This window comes from Typopeltis vanoorti, chromosome 8, assembly GCF_054136105.1.
Source record: "Typopeltis vanoorti isolate ZY-2024b chromosome 8, IOZ_Tvanoo_1.0, whole genome shotgun sequence".
Classification (NCBI taxonomy): domain Eukaryota; kingdom Metazoa; phylum Arthropoda; class Arachnida; order Uropygi; family Thelyphonidae; genus Typopeltis; species Typopeltis vanoorti.
Genome location: NC_143556.1, coordinates 114,075,836 through 114,096,867, shown reverse-complemented (window position 1 = coordinate 114,096,867; position 21,032 = coordinate 114,075,836). Strand labels below are relative to the sequence as shown.

Below are 21,032 nucleotides of genomic sequence, written 5' to 3'. Positions count from 1 at the left end.
GGATTGGCAATTTGCAATGTAGCCAAAAGTTAAAAGGGCTCTTACTATTTTTGCTAGGTAAGAAGTGGAATTGGCATAAGAATAACAACAGAAGCACTCTTCTGGCAAAATTAGTGTCAATGAGATGAAGAAAACTAAAATAATCAAGATTGTGCTAACTAATAAATATAAGAAGTCATAATTAGCAAACAGTGATCAAGGAAAGGAATGAATAGCCAGAGAACTCAACATGAGCATAAAGATAAACTTCTTGCATGACAGGCAATTGCAACTGAATTGGTATGAGCAAATATCAAAATGGGAAATTGGATAATGAAACATATATGTCCCTATGTTCTACCAAAGAAGAAGTGGAAGAATTTTTTAAGTCATTGGTCATTATGTCAGTTGCCTTAGCTGACAAAGAAAAAGTTGATTTACATAGCAAAGTAGGAAATGAATCCCAGATATATAAAATGTTTCAGGAAAATTTAAGAAAAGAGCAAAGCTAAAAATGCTGTTTTAATTACTTACTGGATTTTGTTCAGAAATTGCACTATTCATTGTACAATGTACCTATATGACAGAGGTGACGAGGACTGAAGTGAGAAAACAGAAGTTGATGAATTAGAGGTATTTAGAATATTTCAGAATCTGAAATATCCTACAGCTGTGGGATTGGATGGGACATTGGTTCACATTTTAAGAGAATATGCAGGGGAAACGGCAATGCCTTTTACTAGGCTGTTTAATTTAAGTCTCGGTTTGCCAAGTCCAGAGGGAGAGAGAGAGAGAGATCAGTGGTAGTGGATTATAGACCAATTAGTATTTTAGGAGTGGTGGTAAAAGTATGGAAAAGTTAGTCAAAAAGAGAATTCAGAAATGGGTAGATAAGAATAAGATACTCTATGAGGGGCAGCATTTTGCAAAGGTGTTTGACAGGATACCACATGGAACTCTATTACGCAAACTTTAACAAACGAGGATGGATATGAAACTGGTGATATGAATAAAAGGGTGGCTCACAGAGAGATACCAAGAGGCAGTATATGGAGGAGCAGAATCCAGGAGAAATCAGGTGACTAGTGATGTGGCACAAGGCTCTGTGCTTGGACCATTGATGTTTAATTTGTACATAACTGATATAGGAAATAATATGAAGGGAGATATTCAGTTGTTTGCTGATGATACAAAGTTGAGTAGGATAACAGTTAATAAAATGTAGGGAGCTTGCAGGATGATTTGAATAGGCTGAACATCATGGGCAAAACAATGGATGTCGATTTAATGTGGAAAAGTGTCAAGTTATGCATTTTGTCCAAAATGCATAACTTGACAATGATTATAAGTATTGATTACAATGATTATAAGTTGTGTACCACATTGAGGGAACTGTACTCCAGGAAATTGATGAAGCCAGGTATTTGGAGGTAGTAATAGACAGAGAGTTGAAATGCAGAGGACACATTGCTAAAGCAGCCAGGGTAGCTCACTGGATTATTTGCTTATTGAAGGACACACTAACAGAGACAAGGAAAATTATCATTCCTCTTCATAAAGCCTTCATATGACCACATCTGGATTACTATGCTTAGGTCTGTTCACCTAAGCTGGGTTTCTTGGTGATGAGAAAGTGAAGGAAAGGATCCAGAGGTGAATAACCAAGATAGTGTGTGGTCTGTGGAATGCTCCCTATGAGAATAGATTGAGGGTTTGTGAACTGCAAAATTTAGTTGATAGGCAAAAAAAAAAGGGGGAGGGATATGATACAAACATTTAAGTTACTTAAAGGATTTTATAGGTTTGATGCAGGGGGAATGTTTCAACACTTGGTTAGAGATAGCAGAACAAGTGGTCATCCCTAGAAGTTGAGTAAGAATGTGGTTAGAATAGGTGAAACCTTTTTTTTGCTTGGAGAGTGGTGAATGAATAGAATCAGTTCTAAGTTGTAATCAGTTGTAAGTGCTTTGTCTATTAATGGTTTCAAGGAGAGTTATGATAGATATTGTGTTGATAGTTTTGGTCTTCCACGATAAGTCTTAGTACTCCATGAAGGTGCAATAATAATGATTTATTACTTATACCATGTTACAACACAGATGTAAACAAATTCACATAAAGGGACAGGAAAAAGGAACATTTCGTATGTGGAATAATTGAAATGCAGTAGTCACCAGACTGGTTAGGTGAGTAGTTAGTGTATTTGCTCTTCAATCAACAGACTGTCAGTTCAAATCCTGCTGTGGGCATGGATGTATGTGATTATCATTAGGTGAGATGAATTTTATCTCCTAGTGTGAGACTACTGCCTGCTAATTTGAGTCCTGAAGTGATTTGAAAAAATTCCTTGTTTGATCACTAGAGCAGGGTTTCCAGATTATGTAAAAAATCAGTAATAAATACAAAAAATATATAAAATTACAAAAAAATAGAAAAATATACTTACCTCATCCATGTATGCACTATAATTTACAAAAATTCTTTTATGTATTAAAAAATTAACACAAAGGAAGACTTATGTTAATATTTTTAATAGCATAAAATTTTTGCCTAAATACTAAGAACATCTTCAGTATGAATTCAAAATTAAACAAATCACAAGAAACATAAAGACTTGACAATCAGAACATATCAACCACAAGAGACAAAGCAGAGCAGCACAAGTACAAACTGAATAACATTTTTATGCTATTAAAGTATTAACATAAGTCTTTGTATTAATTTAAGAAAAATTACTAATTTTAATTTAATTTTTTTAATTTAAGGAAGGTCTTATTCACTACATACAGGGGATTTCAAATAGAAAGCAATCATCATTTAGTTTTGAGCAAGATCAAAATGAATATTACATTGAAAAGAAAAATAAGTACAACCATTTTAAAAAAGAATCAAAGTCAAGCAGCTTTTAGAGCAGAACTGATGACTCAAATATATGAATGTTATTCAAAAAATAAACTGAAAGATTTTGAAATAAGAACACCAAACCCTGGAAGTCTATTGGAAAACTTATACGAAAACAATTCACTGAAACTAAACAAGAACAAGAAATGGAGTTACAGAGAAGTTTATCTCTAGATTATTATTAAGGAGGAAGTAGCGATAGAATTCAACACCAAATGAAGATAAACTTCTTGACTGGAAGGCAGTTTCAAGTAGAGTTATGTGGGAAAACTTCAAAATGGGAAAATGGACAGTGAAACTTATTCATGCCTAGGGGCCCAAGAAGAAGTAGAGGATTTTTCGAGTCACTAGAGCAGGCAGCTGACATAAGGAAAATGGAAAAAAGTGGTACTTGTTGGAGATCTAAACAGCAGAGTAGGAAGTGAATCCCACAAGGCATATAGAAATGTTTAGAGAAAATTTGGAGAAAAGGGCAAGACTAAAAATAATGGTATCTGCTGGATTTTTGCTCAGAATATGGATTAGTCATTACTACCACTATGTTCCAACATAAATATGTGGACAAGTTCACATGGAGAAAAGACACAAGAAATAAGAAAAACCTCAATGACTATGTTATTGTTGATAGAGATATCTTCATGTTGGTTCAGGATACAAGAGTGTACAGAGGATTTGAAATTGACCATCACTTAGTTTTAAGTAGGATAAAACTGAATAGCACACTGAAAAGAACAATATGTAAGAAATTTTTAAAAGGAATTAAAGTTGAGCAGCTTTTACAGGTAAATTGTAGACTCAACTATACAAACATTATTGAAGAAAGAATGAAACAGTTCGAAAACAAGAATGAAACAATCACTAGAGACACATGGTGGAATTATTTGAAAGAATAGAAAAATAAGTTGGCAGATGCCCTAAAAGAATACAGAGGAAAATGCAACAGAACTAAGCTGTGTGAAAGTAGCTAAACAAAAGTCATGGGAAGAGTTCAGTAAGAATATAGAAGGGGAAATATCAAGAAGATGGCAAAATGTTTTGGAGGTTATTGAAAAAGCGCAGAAATGGAGAAAAGAGTAAAAGGAATCAAAGATGATAAAGGTGGCATGAAGACAGAAGATAACAGATATCTTAGATGTCGGGAGTAATTATTTTGAAAGACTGTTATAAATGAAACAAGCTGTGAGCGAAATGTAATAGAAAATTTCCAAGTGAAATGCAAACAGGAGTACACATCAACACTTGATGTAGAAAAAAGCCAAATGCAACACCGTGCACTTATTAATATTAAAACATCAACTCCCCTCACTCATTTACTGAAGTCAAGAGTCTATTCAAATCATCTTGAAGGGAATTAACATCAGCAGTGCTACTCATAATTCTCCCACTTTGCATAATTGGCAAACAAATGAAAATCCACTGTCAGTCCACATGATATATATCATTTATAAACAAGTTAAACCCTCCTTTTTTGAGACATTGTTCAATCATACACAACTTGCTCATATCGTTCAGAGAGCCAGTCACCAATTCATCTACTTATTATTACGTGACAATTCTAAGGAATCCAAAGACTCATTGAGGGAAGGTATCTACTCTACAACTCTGTCTCCACCACATAGTCCACCAACTACAGTGAACCACCACTACATCATCACCTACACCAATACCATCTACTGCCCACTACCACTAGTATTTTTTTTCTGTAAATTGTGTGTTTTCAAGCCAAATTTGTCTGCATGTGGGATGAAAAACCCGGAAAAAAAAAAAAAAACATATAAAGTTCCCTCTTGTCATGATGAGAATCGAACTTAGGCCTTTTTCAATCGAAGTGTGCAATGTACTGTTGTTTTCCAATTGTGCTATGGAGGTATCTAATCAGTATCATATCCATTCCATAACCAATATAATATCCTTGTATCTAACCAGTATAATATCCATTCCCATCTTCTGCAGCTTCTACACCAACTTATCAAATGGTTAATTATCAAACACATTAGCCAAGTTCAAGAACATCACTGTATATGATTCTCACCATATCTAACACACTTGTTACCTTATAATAAAATACAAATAAATTGCTGAAATAAGACCTACCTTTTAAAAATCCATGTTGATCATTACTATTATCTCCTCTACATTTTCACCCCTCTTCACTGATAGTGTCACACTATCATTCTACTTGGCAAGCACTCCTCTAGCACTCTACTCTGCACATCCTAAATCACCTAATCTCCATTCATGATACACACTATATAGATTAATTCATTCTCCTTTTACTGGCATCCCTGACTTTTTATTGTTTCCAATCTCTCTCTCCCACTTTATCGTCTTCCCCTCATCTCTCTATATCTCACTTCCACATTTTCTCGACTTGCTCCAATTTCTTCTCATCTCCATTCTCTCACCTTCCTTTCTGACATCCTTCTCTCACACCTACTCTCATTCTTCTCACATTACCTAGCCTATCCAGCTTCCTAATATCTTCATTCACCCTCCTCAACTAAGTCTTCATTCCTTCCATCTCCTTTCTCAGCAGTTCTAGTTCTCTATCCACACATCTTACTTTCAATTGACATTCACTCTCTCACTCACGCACGCACGCACAATCATGGATCAGACAAGCCATCTCTTTCTCTCTCTCTCTCTCTCTGCCACACTGCTGAAAGGTCTAATTCATATGTACATGTTTCACATTCTCTCCACCCTCCAATACACTACTGTTATCTAGAAATCGAATTTCATCTGTTTCTGAAGCACTATCTCTGCTGTTGCTGCTAAATCCCAAGATCAAAATACTTATGTCTCCGAGTATCTCACGCTGCATACTTTTCAATGTAATAAAAATATATATGGCATTTGCAATCTTGTTTTTAATAGTTACAACTAATCAGCCATAAATATCTGGAATTATTTTTTCTGTAAAATATTTTTACAGAAAAGTACAGTATACAATTTCCAGGAAATTGTATACTGTGCAGAAAATTTACCCAATTAGCCTTCATTTTGAACACTCAAGAATGACAATATTATCCAATGCAATCATTTCAGCCATAGTGTAATGCAAATATTTTGTGTGTTTTTCACCTATATCACTGTTTTTTTAGATTCTTCTGTAACATCAAATAACATTTGTTCTATTGGTGGATTTACTTTAGATTCTGAATGCTTACTTGTTCTTGAATTCTGGTTTGATTTCAAATTGAAGTTTTGCTGTTCATCGCTATGCTTGCTTTTTACATGATTAATTATAGACATTATACATGCATTTTTTCCTACTTCCATCCCCAAGTTATTTACTATCTGTATATTTTACATTTTACAAATATTTTGAATCTTCACATAAATCATAAAAGTTCCAAACATTGCTTTTTTTATTTTTCACAACCAAAACTTTTGCAAAACGCTTCTGTAATATTCTAAGACAAATTTTAATTAAGACTTCATAATATTAAACAAATCTTAAGACTGTATATAAACTAAAATAAAAACACAGACAACATTAACAAGCTTTTGTATGTGATGGGATAAGATAAGGGCAAGCTTTTTTTCCCAATTCCTTGTGTTTGTTATGATGTAGATAACAGGAATTTTTCTGCTTTGGCCAGCTGAATACTAAAGGAAAACCAAATATTCAGCACATCCCTAATTGGTACTATTATATATCAAAGTGTTTTACTTTTGACTTACTAAGAATAATTCAAAAAGAAGAAAAAGTAATGAAGGAAAAGAAGGATCTATTAAAAAATAAGAATAAAAAAGAAAATTATGCAGATACTGTGATATATGGATACAATATACCTATATATCACAAATACAGAAAAGCATATAAACTTTTCAACTTAACGCATAACAAATTTTATTACATCTTATTTAATATCCATTACCTACTGTTCTCAAAAACTAATGAAATTAAACTAAATTTCCTACCTTCTGAAACACAATCAGGTATAATACTACTTGGAAGCCAGGATTGTCCTTCAGTACACGTGTAAGTTTTTTCCTCTTCTCTATCTGTGAATTTGAACCCTTGGTTACAACTTGAAATACAGGTAAAACCACTTTTACTATTACCAAATCCAGGCTGGCAGTTTACGATACCATTGGCTGGAGGAGATAATGACCAAGCTACACAAGCAGCAGCTTGTACAGAAACTTGAAAGTGGCAAAGTGCAATATTACCAACTTTATCAGTTGCAGCCACAGTAACATTACGATATCCACCTTTTGGTATGAAGGCAGTCTGTGGCGAAATAGTGACTGTCACATCTCCTGATTTGTCAGTGGTATTGATTAATCTTCTTACCTCTTCAAAGTTTATTTGATAGCTTTCCTGATTTTCAACTAATTCAACAACATATGATTTTGGACACGACAAGGATGGTGGTGTATCATCTGAAATAGCACGAATAATAAGTAAATGAGATGCACAGTATTCCATAATAGACATATTTACAGTTAACTCTCACTATAACAAATTCAGAGGGCTGAAAAGAAAAGCAGAATCATTATAGCAGAAGATCTGGTATAGTGAAATGCCCTTTAGAACAGCACTTTAGAACACTGATGCAACTGGCTTTATGAACAGGATTTTCTGATAATCTGTTATGGTGAGTAAGTCCACAAAAGCAATGTTTGCTATAGTGAAAGCTGACTGCATATGAAAAAACATCAAGAAAATAAATAATGTTATGGCAGTTATTCACATATGTTCCACAATAAAAAAAAATTGTAGTATTCAGATATTTCATCATATACCATCACTGTCCACACTAATGATGTATTATGACATCATCAGTCTGAACAGTAAACAACAATAAGGAATTTAAATAAAAGAAAGAGTAGAGCACATAAATTACATTAGAATTCCTCTATATATGCAGTCATGTGTACATTGGTTACAAACTAATGGGCTGAAAATAAAATTAAACTGGATATCAAAAAAAAACTTGAGAATCAATTTATTTAATAAAGTTAAGGATGACAATTTCCCAGACTTTAGGAATTGTGAAGCAATCAGTAGAAATGAGGTTAGGTCAGTGAAGTAGGACTTCATTACTTTCGTTATATAAACATTCACATTTATACATAGATCTATGTATTGCCATTTTCCCATTGGATCCTGTGGCTGGTGTTTTCAATCCTGTTTTGTGTAGGCTAGATTTGTGAGGTTTGATGAACCAGATGTGATCTTGATATTCAGAGATGTGTTTGTTGACAGATCTTCCTGTTTCTCTGTAGTAAGCCAATTACATGATGGTACTTTGTATACACTAGGTAGCATAATGGTGAAAGTTTGTCTTTTGGAGAAGGAACAGATTGTGAATTTGATTGATGGGTTTGTAAGTAGCAAGGAGTTTATATTTTCTCATAATTTTTGTCACTCATTCAGTGATGTTTTTAATATATGGTATAAGAATCCTGTGGGCTTCTGTCTAGGTTGCTGTATAGAAGAGTTGTTAATTATTTTATATGTTATTCTTGGACTGTATCCATTTAGTAGAGTTGTTTGCTTGATAGTTTCCAATTCTTGTTTAAGAGATCCTTTGGAGAGACAAATCTTATGTTAGGGTGTTGGGTCAAGAGAAGATTTTTTCTTCCAAGCATTCAAGATGAAATTTTGCAAGGTTAGTTAATGATGCCATATTTTTGAGATGGATGGTGGGATGATGTCTTGTGGATATAGCAAAATGTAAAAAGTTGTTTTTGACAGACTGATATAGAAATTGATCCATCTTGTTTCCGATGGTTGTGTACATCTAGAAAGGAGATTTCTTTTGATGATTCTTTTTCTAATGTGAACTAAATACAAGGATGTAGGGTGTTGATTTCTTGTAGAAATGAAGTTCTAGTTCTGTGTGACTGAAGACTGCAAAGCCATTATCTATATACCATAGCCAGACTGATGGTGTTGGGCAAAGAGAGAAGATTCTTTCTTCCAAGTATTCAAGATGAAATTTGGCAAGATTAGGTGAGGTGTACTTTGTTACTAGGGTATATGTGTGAATCTATGACTGCTATCCCACAGGTTTCATTAGAGAAAAAAAAAATGTTATGGCAGTGCAAAAGTTTGTGATACTTATATGAGTGACAATTAAACATATGGGGTAATTAAACACTTTAATTTAGAAAAGTAAGGAAAGATTAGCTGATTTAAAAAGTACTATCTCCACAAACGGGATAGACGTAGACCATTGGATCTGTTTAATTTAGGAGAGTGAAGTCAAGTTTCACGTTTCTTTATAAAGCCATTCCCTGAGGAACTGACTTTTGTGAAGGACTCTTGTCTTGTTCCAATGAACTCTATGTCTAGTATTGATAGCATGCTCTGCAAATCCAGACTGTTCAGGTTCAAGGTATTCAATATAAAACTTGTGTTCTTCTAGCCGAATAAAAGAAGATCTTCCTGTTTGTCCAAAATAAGATATCCCACAAAAGCAAGGAATCTGGTAGACACCTGGATGATTGAGATGTGGAAGCTTGTCCTTTGGAGAAGTGAATAGGAATAGGAATACGAGTTATTTCTTCTGTATTTGAAGAGGTAGAGATAACAAAACTGTTAAAAACTCTTTTGATGAATGAATTCTTATAACCATTAGATAAAAAAGTTGAAAAAATATGTTGCAATTCTTTCTGTAATAACTCATCTGAAGAACACAAGGAGTGGACCCGATGAACCAGCATTTTAATAGTTTCACCCCATTGACTGGGATGCTGATGAGATTCAGCATGGATATAATGGCCTGTATGAGTCTTCTTCCTAGAGAAGATGTAGGCTACCATCTGGTTGGCGAAGAATTAAAAGATCTAAAAAGGCTGTTTATTTACTTCTTCCTCTAGGGTGAATTTGATCCTTGGATGAATTCATTTAATTTAGAGAGAAACTGTTGTAATTCATAAGAAAAACCATTCTAGATAGCAAAAATGTCATCTACATCTTTTTACCAATGAGTTCTGAACAAAAAAAAAACAGAAAAGTATCTGAACAAAAATACGTTGTTCAAACTTCTACATAAAGAAGTTGGAGATAGCAGGAGAAAGAGAATTGCCCTTTGCTGTTCCTTTGATTTGTTGATACAACTTGTTTTTAAAGGAAAAATAAACCGAATGTATTACAAAATCAAATATTTTAACAATGTCTGAAGGAAATTCTTATTGTAGTAATTCAATGCTATCCAAAGTGGGACAGCCTATACAATCTACAACTGGTCTTAATGGAATACCCGGTTTATGAACTTTTGGAAGACCATACAATCTAGGTGGATAACCAAAGAAAGTTTTAAGTTTTTTCTTTTGATCTTCATCCCATGTAGACACATTATCTATAAGAGAATTAAGTCTTTTCAATTGACTACTAGTAGGATTTGATGTGAGGTGCCTGTAAGTTGAATAGTCTCAGAGCAATAGAGCCATTTTTCTCTCATATTCTCTTCTATCTTGAATAACCACAGCCTTTCCTTTGTCAGCTTTCGTAATAATTAAATTATTATTATTATTCTTCAGTGATTTCAGTGCTTTAAATTCAGAGTAAGAGCAATTAGGATGAGGAGACTTGGCATTAAAAATAATTTTTGCACATTCAAAATGTGTACTGTTAGCTGTTTTTTGGGATAAGGATCGAATACCTCTATCTATGATATGAAAAAAAATCCATCAGAAGTACCTTATTCAGAGCAATGGCGAAATTATGTTCTTTTGATAAAACAAAACATTCACTGTCTGTTAGTGGACGGCTAGAAATATTGATAACTAGTCTATCCATATCAAAACAATATTAAATCACTGGTTCATCAGGCCCACTCCTTATGTTCTTCAGATGAGTTATTATAGAAAGAATTGCAACATTTTTTTAAACTTTTTTATCTAATGGTTATAAGAATTCGTTCATCAAAAGTTTTTAGCAGTTTTGATATCTCTATCTCTTCAAATATAGAAGAAATAACTCGTATTCCTATTCCTTATGTGCAAGGCATTAGTGAACGCATAGCAAAAGTTTTAAAACCACTAAATATTTTTGTTGCCTTTCGCCCAATCAGAAAAATCTCCACCTTTCTCACTTCTCCAAAGGACAAGCTTCCACATCTCAATCATCCAGGTGTCTACCAGATTCTTTGCTCTTGTGGGTTACCTTATTTTGGACAAACCGGATGATCTGCTTTTATTCGGCTAGAAAAACACAAGTCGTATATAGAATACCGTGAACCTGAACAGTCTGGACTTGCAGAGCATGCCATCAACACTAGACAGAGTTCATTGGAACAAGACAAGAGTCCTTCACAAAAGTCGGTTCCTCGTGGAACAGCTTTATAAAGAAACATGTGAAACTTTACTTCACTCTCCTAACTTAAACAGATCCGATGGTCTACATGTAATCAGCTAATCTTTCCTAACTTTTTTTTTACTTGTGTGTGTGTGTGTGTGTGTGTGTGTTATTTTATTTAATTATTACTTCGTACAAACCAGACTGGATTCCTCAAAAAAACGTGGTACTTTAGAACACATTCGCTGCATCAGAAGACCTTCTATTGGTCTTCTGATGCAGTGAAGGACAAGAATCTACCATTGCTTTTGAGCTTTACTGACTTTACTAAAGCATTTGATTTTGTTGACGGGGAATGACTATGGGAAATGCTCAAACTTTACGGCATTCCACCTAAACTTACTAACCTAAATTAGGGCTATCAAGGAACCCTAACGGAGACAAAACATACAGTTTTCCCATCATCACAGGATGTCAAACAGGGGATACTCTGGTCCCATATCTCTTCATCATAGTGATTGACTATATTTCTAAATTAATGCAAGTTAAATCTGGAATCCTTATCAAAGACCCATATATACAGATACACCTTGAAGACCTGAGCTTTGCAGATGATATAGTCCTCATTGACTCCAACATTACCTGATGCCCAAAACCACTTCAACAGCCATAGGAGAACTGCAGAAATATTTGGACTAAAACTCCCAAAAAACAAAGATATTAAAACATCAGATAGATGGGCACATCTATATAAATCAAAATGATCACCTTGAAGAAGTAGAGGACTTTGTATACCTAGGATCACACATCTCAGATTCCTTAACAGACATTAAAACAAGAAAGTAGAAAGTACTGCAGTTCCACAGAAGTCTTAATAAAGTATGGAAGTCGAGCCTCATCTCAAAGGAGATGAAGATTCGTCTTTACAAGTGCACCAGCCAGTCTATCTTTCTGTACGGCTCCCAGACCTGGAACATCTCAACAAAAGCAGCAACCAATATTATAAATAGCTTTGTAACTACTTGTCTAAGAAATATCTTGAATTATTCCTGGGAAGACCACATTCCCATCTCTACTATATTAGATGAAACCCAGCAAGATCCTCTAGTCAGCACTGTTCAAAGAAACCAAATAAAATGGCTCAGCCACCAAGTCAGACACCTACCCTCTGCACCCTTTGATGCTCTGGTCCTCTACGCCCCTACAGATTGAAAAAGAAAAAGAGGCAGACCCCAAACTCCATATTTGAAATACAGCAACAATATTCTCCCCGTTTTCCCCCAACTCTCTGCATCAGAGATCTGTCAATTAGCATATGATAGAGAAGCCTGGTTTTCCTTAACGTCATAACAACCTCCAAGTCCTATCTTAGTGTACACAGACTACTTATTTGTTTTAATTGGTTTCCCTATTTATAATTGTAAAATTATAAATAAAATGATAAAATGATGATAAATAAATAAATTCCGTGTGGTGATACAGCGTTCTCCCTTTTTACAGGGGCTCACAGTACCATCTAGTCCCCCCAAATTTTATCCAGGCTCCGGAACCGGCATAGGCTGACAAATCAGACCAATGACTGGGTCAGTGTTCCTGACTGTAATCCATGCGTGTCCTCGGACCGGTTTGCCTGCTTGCGGGATGAAAAACACCAGATAAACTGGCGGAAAAAACCCTGCTATCCATGCCCAAGACCGCCTAACTTGGCTATGGCTGAGGAAGATCCTTGAGCTCCTCACGTCATTGATGGGAATCGAACCTAGGACACTCCTTCCCCAGGCATATGGTTGTGAAGCTCAAAGCCACTAGGCTAACCGCACGGACATAAAACAATGATGACATTAGGTACTTAGGTGGCACCTTTTGGAATTGTCAGTTATTGTTCTATCAGCTTTATACTGAAGATGCCTGCAATTCTCAGGCTAAAATTATTCTAACCATGAGTTAATTCCAGTATTATAATTATTTAAATATGTCATGGTAATTCCTTATTGAAACACAAGTATATACTATGATACTAAGGCAAAACTCCTAGTGAAATAACTTGCATTCTTTGAAGTTATATTTGGTCTTTATTAACTATAATTAATACAATGGATATTGGAATTCTAAAACCATAGGTTTAATACACACATATACAAATTCATCGACTAGTTTCCCTAGCAAAACCGACTAGCTTTGTCAAGACTAAACAGTGAAAAAAACTAATAAATGCAAAAACGAAGGAATGCAGTAACGGCTTACAACGGTTAGAAAAAAAATTGGAATCATAATTATTTAAATATGCCTACTCATGGTAATTCCTTATTGAAACACAAGTATCTACTATGATACTAAGGCAAAACTCCTAGTGAAATAACTTGCATTCTTGTTGAAAGTTATATTTGGTCTTTATTAACTATAATTAATACAACGGATATTTGAATTATAAAACCATAGGTTTAATACACACATGTACAAATTCGTCGACTAGTTTCCCTAGCAAAACTGACTAGCTTTGTCAAGACTAAACGGTGAAAAAAACTAATAAAGGCAAAAACGAAGGAATGCAGTAACGGTTTACAACGGTTAGACAACAAAATTGGAAGGCACCACATGACATGGTATGCGTGAAGTGATATATTTCAGTCATTATTATAAATACGTGTTACATAGTTTTTGGCGTACTGTAGTTCCGCTAAACTTAATGAGTTAATAAGATTTTTTCATATATCCTTTAATATTACTCCTTGGTTTCTATTAAGGTTGTTTCCTGTTCGTAGGACCACTGCAGCTTCTTTAAATATTCAACATCTGTAATCTTCCTCCATGTATGGCAGTGAGCTGTTATCCCAATCTATAGCGTGGTTTGAAGTTGAGAAGTGAAGCGCCAAAGGTGTCTGTTCTGTTATGATTAACATCTCCAACATGTTCCTTCTGTCTAATTTCTAAGTTTCTCGAAGTTTTGCCTATGTATGATAGTACACATGTACAAGGTATGCTGTAAACACCTGCATATTTGAAAAAAGGTACACTATCTTTAGGGGATCTTAAAAACTGTCTAGTGGTAGCAGTCGGTTTACACACCACTCTGATGTTATAAGATTTTAAAATTCTAGCTATTTTATTGGAGACTAAACCAACATATGGTATGACAATGGTTGATACGAACTGAGTTGCTATATGTTGTTGCTGGAGGTTGTTTTAATAGAGCATTTTATCGATTAGGTTTAGAGGATACCCAATTTCAGAAAGAGATTTGGAGATGTGGGAAAGTTCTGTATGTACGTCTTCTTCGTCTGTGACTATGTTGTGGGCTCTGTTTCGTAGCATATGGATGATGCTGCATTTTTGTGTATGATGATGATTTGAAGAATAATGGAGATACCGTCCAGTATCAGTGGGTTTCTTATATATAGTAAGTTTAATATCTTCATTCTCTAGTCTTTTGACAAGTATATTCAAAAAAGGTAATTGATGATTGCTTCTAACTCTAAAGTAAATTTTATTTTGTCATGAAAAGAGTTGATTTTTCTAAGAACTCATGTAAGCTTTCTACTTTTTCTCTCCAGATAATAAACACATCATCAACGTATCTCACTAGACTGTTGGTTTTGGAGTAATGTTAGCTAGAATATCATTTTCTAATTTCTCCATAAACAAGTCTGCACATGGTGGACAGGGGACTGCCCATTGCTAGGTCTTCTAATTGTTGATATATAATGTTGTTGACTTTAAAGAAATCGGACTTAAGACTAATTGAAAAGTTGTGTGATATCATTAGGAAAGAGATCTTTTATAATGTCTATGACTTCCTCAACTGGTATGTCTGTAAACAAGGATACAACATCAAGACTTGCCATTATGTCTGTCTTGGATAGCTTAACGTTCTTAAGTTTCTCCAAAACGTGTTGAGAGTTCCTTATGTAAGAGTCTGATTGTCTGATATTTTTCCTTGTAATAGGTGCAAGGTGTTTGAATAGTAGATATGTGGGGAAGAATCTGATATCTATGATAGGACGGAGTGGAACATCATCTTTATGTACTTTGGGTGCACCGTAAAGGCGAGGTGTTATGGGAGGATGCGAAGATTTTAGTTTTCTTTTTAACTCCTGAGGCCAACCATTCATATTGTGAATCAGAAGATTGGTTTCATTATGGTTATTCATTGTTGGATCTTTATTTAATATTTTGTATGTGGACTGGTCAGATAGCTTAAGAACGTTAAACTATCCAAGACTGACATAATGGCAAGCTTAGAAATTAGACAGAAGGAACATGTCAGAGACGTTAATCATAACAGAACAGACACCTCAGGTTTGGCGCTTCACTTCTCAACTTCAAACCACGCTATGGATTGGGATAACAGCTCAATGCCATACATGGAGGAAGATTACAGATGTTGAATATTTAAAGAAGCTGCAGTGGTCCTACGAACAGGAAACAACCTTAATAGAAACCAAGGAGTAATATTAAAGGATATATGGAAAAATCTTATTAACTCATTAAGTTTAGCGGAACTACAGTACGCCAAAAACTAAGTAACACGTATTTATAATAATGACTGAAATATATACTTCACGCATACCATGTCACACGGTGCCTTCCAATTTTGTTGTCTAACTGTTGTAAACCGTTATTGCATTCCTTCGGTTTTTTTTTTTTTTTTTTTTGCATTTATTAGTTTTTTTTCACCGTTTAGTCTTGACAAAGCTAGTCAGTTTTGCTAGGGAAACTAGTCGACGAATTTGTACATATATGTATTAAACCTATGGTCTTATAATCCAAATATCTGTTGTGTTAATTATAACTTGCATTCTCTTCATTAAACATTTCTCGTTCTCTGAAGAGAATGAGAGTTATTAAATCTCTTCAGGTTTAATGAAATGAAAACAGCACAATGAAATCGCTTTTAAGGAAGACTAGCTACTTAAGTTCCCTGGATAAACAGTTTCCAATTACTATATTGCTTAGCTATGTGTGCTATGCTCTAATTATTTCACTGTGCTGTTCTCATTCCATTAAACCTAAAGGTGACTTTAAACCAGCACCTAAGCTTAAATACCTATAAGATAACTATCATTATATAGGTATAAAGTCCAAATACTGAAGATGTATGTGAACCCACAAAAGGTTGTAAGCACAGAGTTCATTAGTACTGTGAGTGGGCTAAGAATTTTTTTTCTGCTTTATTAATTTTATATATTTATTTCTATTTTTGCATTTATTTATTTTATTTTTTACATAGTCTGGAAACCCTGGCTCTAGAGACTAAATATGGAATGTTTTTAAGTCACTTCAGCCCTCCAATAACCAGGGCAGCAGGCTCATGCCAGGAGATGAACTTCATCTCCCACCTAAAGAAATAATAATTCTAAGACCTTCTTGCACAACAACAAATGCCACTAGTATATCCATTGAAGGTGGCCTTTCTATGACTTTTAGGCTTTATTTTGTTTTGAATGCATGCATGTTGTCATTTTATACTGTATTCTAATGCTCTCTCTCTGACAGGGACAAAATATTAGTTATTAAATCATTATTTAATTCATTGCTATTCAACTTTCAACATGAACACTTAAGATTACATAGAACATAGCAATCTGTTTAGTCTTCACCATCTTTACAATGTGTTCCCTGCATTTCAACTCTCTCTCTCTCTCTTGACCATCATTCCAAGATCCTTTTGCCCACTCCACCTCCTCCAGCAAAATTCCATGAGTAGAATACTTTCTTCTCTGAATACCAAAATTTAAAACCTTAGTCATATTTAAGTGCCATTCCTATACATTTTGTCCACCTTTCTGACCTATGCAGATTCTTCTGAAGAGTGTCACTACATCAACACCACTTATTTTTTTGAGATACAATTTGATCTCATCTCTTATTTAAATAGACTATCAGTATATGTACCAACACACCAAACTAAACAGTAATACACAACCAGTCACAAGCCTTAATGTTTAGGGAAAGATCTGTTTTTTTATAAAAATGTGCTTCTGTACTTATTTTATTTTTACTGTAATAGTTTATTCTTCATATCTAGTAATTAATTTGAAAGTACATCTTTTTGTAGGTATACAAAATAAAAATTCAATAAGAGCATGAATAATTTACTGTGCTTACCTGGCACTGATATATTGATTTTACAAACAGCAACATTTCCATCTGAATCAAAAGCAAAGTACTCAACTGACGTATCTTCGAATATCATTACTGGAAGTTTGAACCCAAGTGGCCTCACCTCAAAACGTGCAATACGCCCTGAATTGTCAACAGCTTCAGGAACTGTGAAATTAACAGGCTGTATGCCTGTGGGTGATTTTGCTATGATAAAAGGTTTTGCAGGACAGTTAATAAATTTAGGAGGTTCTTTATCTGAAACAGAAGACATAATAAATAAGTTAATTTTATCATTTAATAAGACAGTTTTGAAAGAAATAGCAAACTGATACAATTTACTTAATTTTTCACTATTCCATCTTTTATTACAAGTTGGCACTCATATGACCACAGGAATATTATAATGAATATTTTGCTATACTCTTAATGAATAATTTTAATGTGAACAGTATACTTTATATATAGGTATTTTAAGATGTTAAACAAGAGATTACTTCCAACAAATACAAACAGTAAATAACATTCTAAGAATCTCACTTGCCTACACAAACAGGAAAACCATTATCATATCCCAGAAGCACTTCTTTCGCAGTATCTTCACATCCCATCAGTTCAAATTTAAGGCAAGGATTTTTGTAATATGACACAATAGCTAAGATTGCTTGCCGTGCACGAACGCTCATTGGTAGTGGTATTACTGTAAGTTCTCCATAATTACCTAACTCATTTGCTGTTAAATTGAAGTTCTAAAATGAAATAAATTAAAAAGAAGTCTTTAAATTAAATGCAGAATAGTTATACATATGTTTAAATGAAAGGAGCTAAGCAAAAGTGCTTGAAAATATTTTAAATTATTAAAAAGATTATAGATGAATACACTGCGATTTTAAAAAAGATATATTGACCACAACTCCAATGTCAATTAAACTTGTTAATTCCTACCTTTCCAAATAAATTGCCTGTATTAATTATAAATAAATTACAGTTGCTATCTAATGCTCAAGACATGAGATGAGAAAGAAACACAACTCAGGGTTTCATTAGGCATCTGTATAAAAGAAGGGGTTTGAACAAACCTCTTCTTTTATACAGTATATAAATTATATAAATTCGATGTCAATTACTTCATTAAAAAGCAACAACATATATTTAATCTGTACTGTTAAAGACACTATGTTATGTGGCTTCTTGGGCTGACAGTGACTAGACAGATTGACTAGGAATGCTTTTGAGAAAGTAGCAATACACATTAAAGCACAAGGATCCTAATAACTGCCAAAATAATTCAGGGCAAAGAAATTATGTTATAGATGTTTCCAAATAATAATGTGTACTTGAAAACTCACATTTGAGAAGTGATTGCATCACAGTCAAACAAAACATTGACAGAAGACAAAGAACTCCATATTGTCCATAATACGAGGGTGGTCTGAAAAGTTCTTGGTCTCAACCATAGATGGCAACACTATCAGCAAGATTTTTTTTTTTCTAAGTCGGTACATCTGTCATAAGCATTCATGTCATGTGAAATTGCAAATCATTCTATCGAGTAGTTTGTTTTATACAGCTGTCTGAAGCAAAAGTGTTGTCTGTATCCCTTGAAATGGATAAAAGTGAGTATCATGCAACTATAAAATTCATTGTAAAAGAAGGTTTAAAGCCAAAAGAAATTCATTCGAAGTTGATAAAAGTTTATGAGAACTCTCCTCCTTTGTTTTCAACAATTAAGAAATGGGCTGCCGAGTGTAAACGTAGCCGTAAGAGCCTTGAAGATGATCCATGTGAAGGACATCCAGAAAGTGTAACAACACCAGAAATCATTGATCAAGTGCACGATATGGTATTGGATGACCGCGAGTCAAAGTGCATGAAACTGCTGAGACTATAGGTATTTCAAAAGAACGTGTAGGATATATTTTGCATGAAAAATTGCATATGAAAAAGCTTTACGTAAGATGGGTACCATGCTTGCAAACAGCAGATCAAAAATGCACTTGCATTAAAATCTCTGAACAGTGCTTGGAGCATTTTAACAAGAATAAAACTGATTTTGTGTGTCAATTTATTGCTATGGATGAGACTTGGATTCACCATTACACACCAGAATCCAAACAGCAGTCAAAAACAGTGGATAGAAGCTGATTGTTCAGTGCCAAAGAAGAAAACAAAGTTGGTTCCATCAGCAGGAAAGGTCATGACATTGGTTTTTGAGATGCTAAAGGCATTTTGTTTATTAATTATCTTGAAAAGGGTAAAACAATTACCGGGGAATATTATTCCGATCTTTTAACCAGACTAGATGAAAAAATTCGTGAGAAAAGAACCGGTTTGCAGAAGAAAAAATCATCTTTCATCAGGACAATGCACCTGCCCACAAACGTGTTTTGGCAATGGGAAAATTAAGGGATCTGCATTATGAATTGTTGGAACATTCATGCTATTCCCCAGATTTGGCTCCCTCTGACCTCTATCTCTTCCCAAAACTAAAACTCATCCTCACTAGTCAGTGTTTTTCTTCGAATCAAGAGGTATTTTGCAGATCTTACTGAGAACCATTACAGGGATGGGATAATGGTGCTGGAGCATTGCTGGAATAAATGTATTAAGGGAGATTATGTTAAAAAATAAAAAGAATTTTGAAATTATAAATTCGTGTTTTTCATTGTTAGGCCGAGAACGTTGTAGACCACACTTGTAATGATGTAACTTTTTTCATGTAGTAGTATCATAACATCCTGTAAATCTCCAGCGAGTACATATCAAGAATTTCATGATGTTGAGGATGATGATATAAGTAATAATTTTAGGTTGAATATCCAGTTCTTTGCTGTTGATATAAAACTGGTGATCACAACAGTTAATAAAAGTGATATAGCTGTTCTGCAGGATGATATAAATAGACTGGCAGTTTGGGCAAAGGAAAGTCATAAGTTTTGCTATGGCAAAGCTTAAGGTTAATTATTAATAAAAGCAAAGAACTGGATATTCTCCCTAAAATCATTAGTTATATCATCATGGCCCAAAGATGCAGGTGATTATAGCAGTACATAACGCAATAAAAAATAATGAACTAACTTCTCGTCCTCTTTCCTCATTCATTTTATCAACCTTTATTCTTTGGAAAAGCCTTCCCACAGTGAATACCCCCTCCTTCTAAGCTATTCAAGAAATGCTAAAAGATTCTTCTTTCTCTAACTACTTGCTCACACTGGGCCTTAGTATGTTATACGTTTTTCTGATCTTTCATGTGTGGAAGTGATATTAAAGGGAAAAAAAAATCATGAACACTAAAATTTTTCATCACAATTTATCATAAGTGTGATAATTATGTTAATAAAAAAAACAACTTACAGGAAAATAAACAACAAAGCTTTCATTAGTATGAGCCCTGTAGAAAAATCTGAGTTCAGTGGGACGACCAACAACATCATTTGTGACAACTCCTTTAACAAGTATTGTTTTTATTCTATATATTTTTCCAAGATCTACAGTAACATAAGTGAAAGAATCAGACTGTGCACACCATCCAGTCACACTGTTCAGCCGTATATTCTATAATAAATGAAAGAAAGATATTTTTGTCATTACAATTTGCAAACATTTATTTAGGAAAAATACTGGAAACATTGATAATTTTAAAGGAACGGGTATATAAGGATTATAACACTGGTAATCAAATAATGACATTATGAATAAGAAAGAAAGAGAGTAATTTCATAGACAGAGTTGAAAGTAATCATGAAAAATGCTCAAGTTTAATATGGTAAAAAATTATCACAGCACCACATGCTTT

At 34.1% G+C, this 21,032-nt stretch overlaps 1 protein-coding gene across 1 annotated transcript in view; it reads right to left on the bottom strand.

Moving 5' to 3' along the window:
* Positions 1–21,032, bottom strand: part of LOC150104294 (uncharacterized) — a 636,238-nt gene that overhangs the window by 316,738 nt on the left and 298,468 nt on the right. The window contains exons 25-28 of the mRNA XM_090396452.1: positions 20,591–20,791; positions 17,781–17,985; positions 17,243–17,494; positions 6,808–7,272 (exon numbers count right to left, since the gene is read on the bottom strand). Coding sequence (XP_090252578.1) covers positions 6,808–7,272; positions 17,243–17,494; positions 17,781–17,985; positions 20,591–20,791 — 1,123 coding nt within the window. The remainder of the gene's footprint in view (positions 1–6,807; positions 7,273–17,242; positions 17,495–17,780; positions 17,986–20,590; positions 20,792–21,032) is intronic.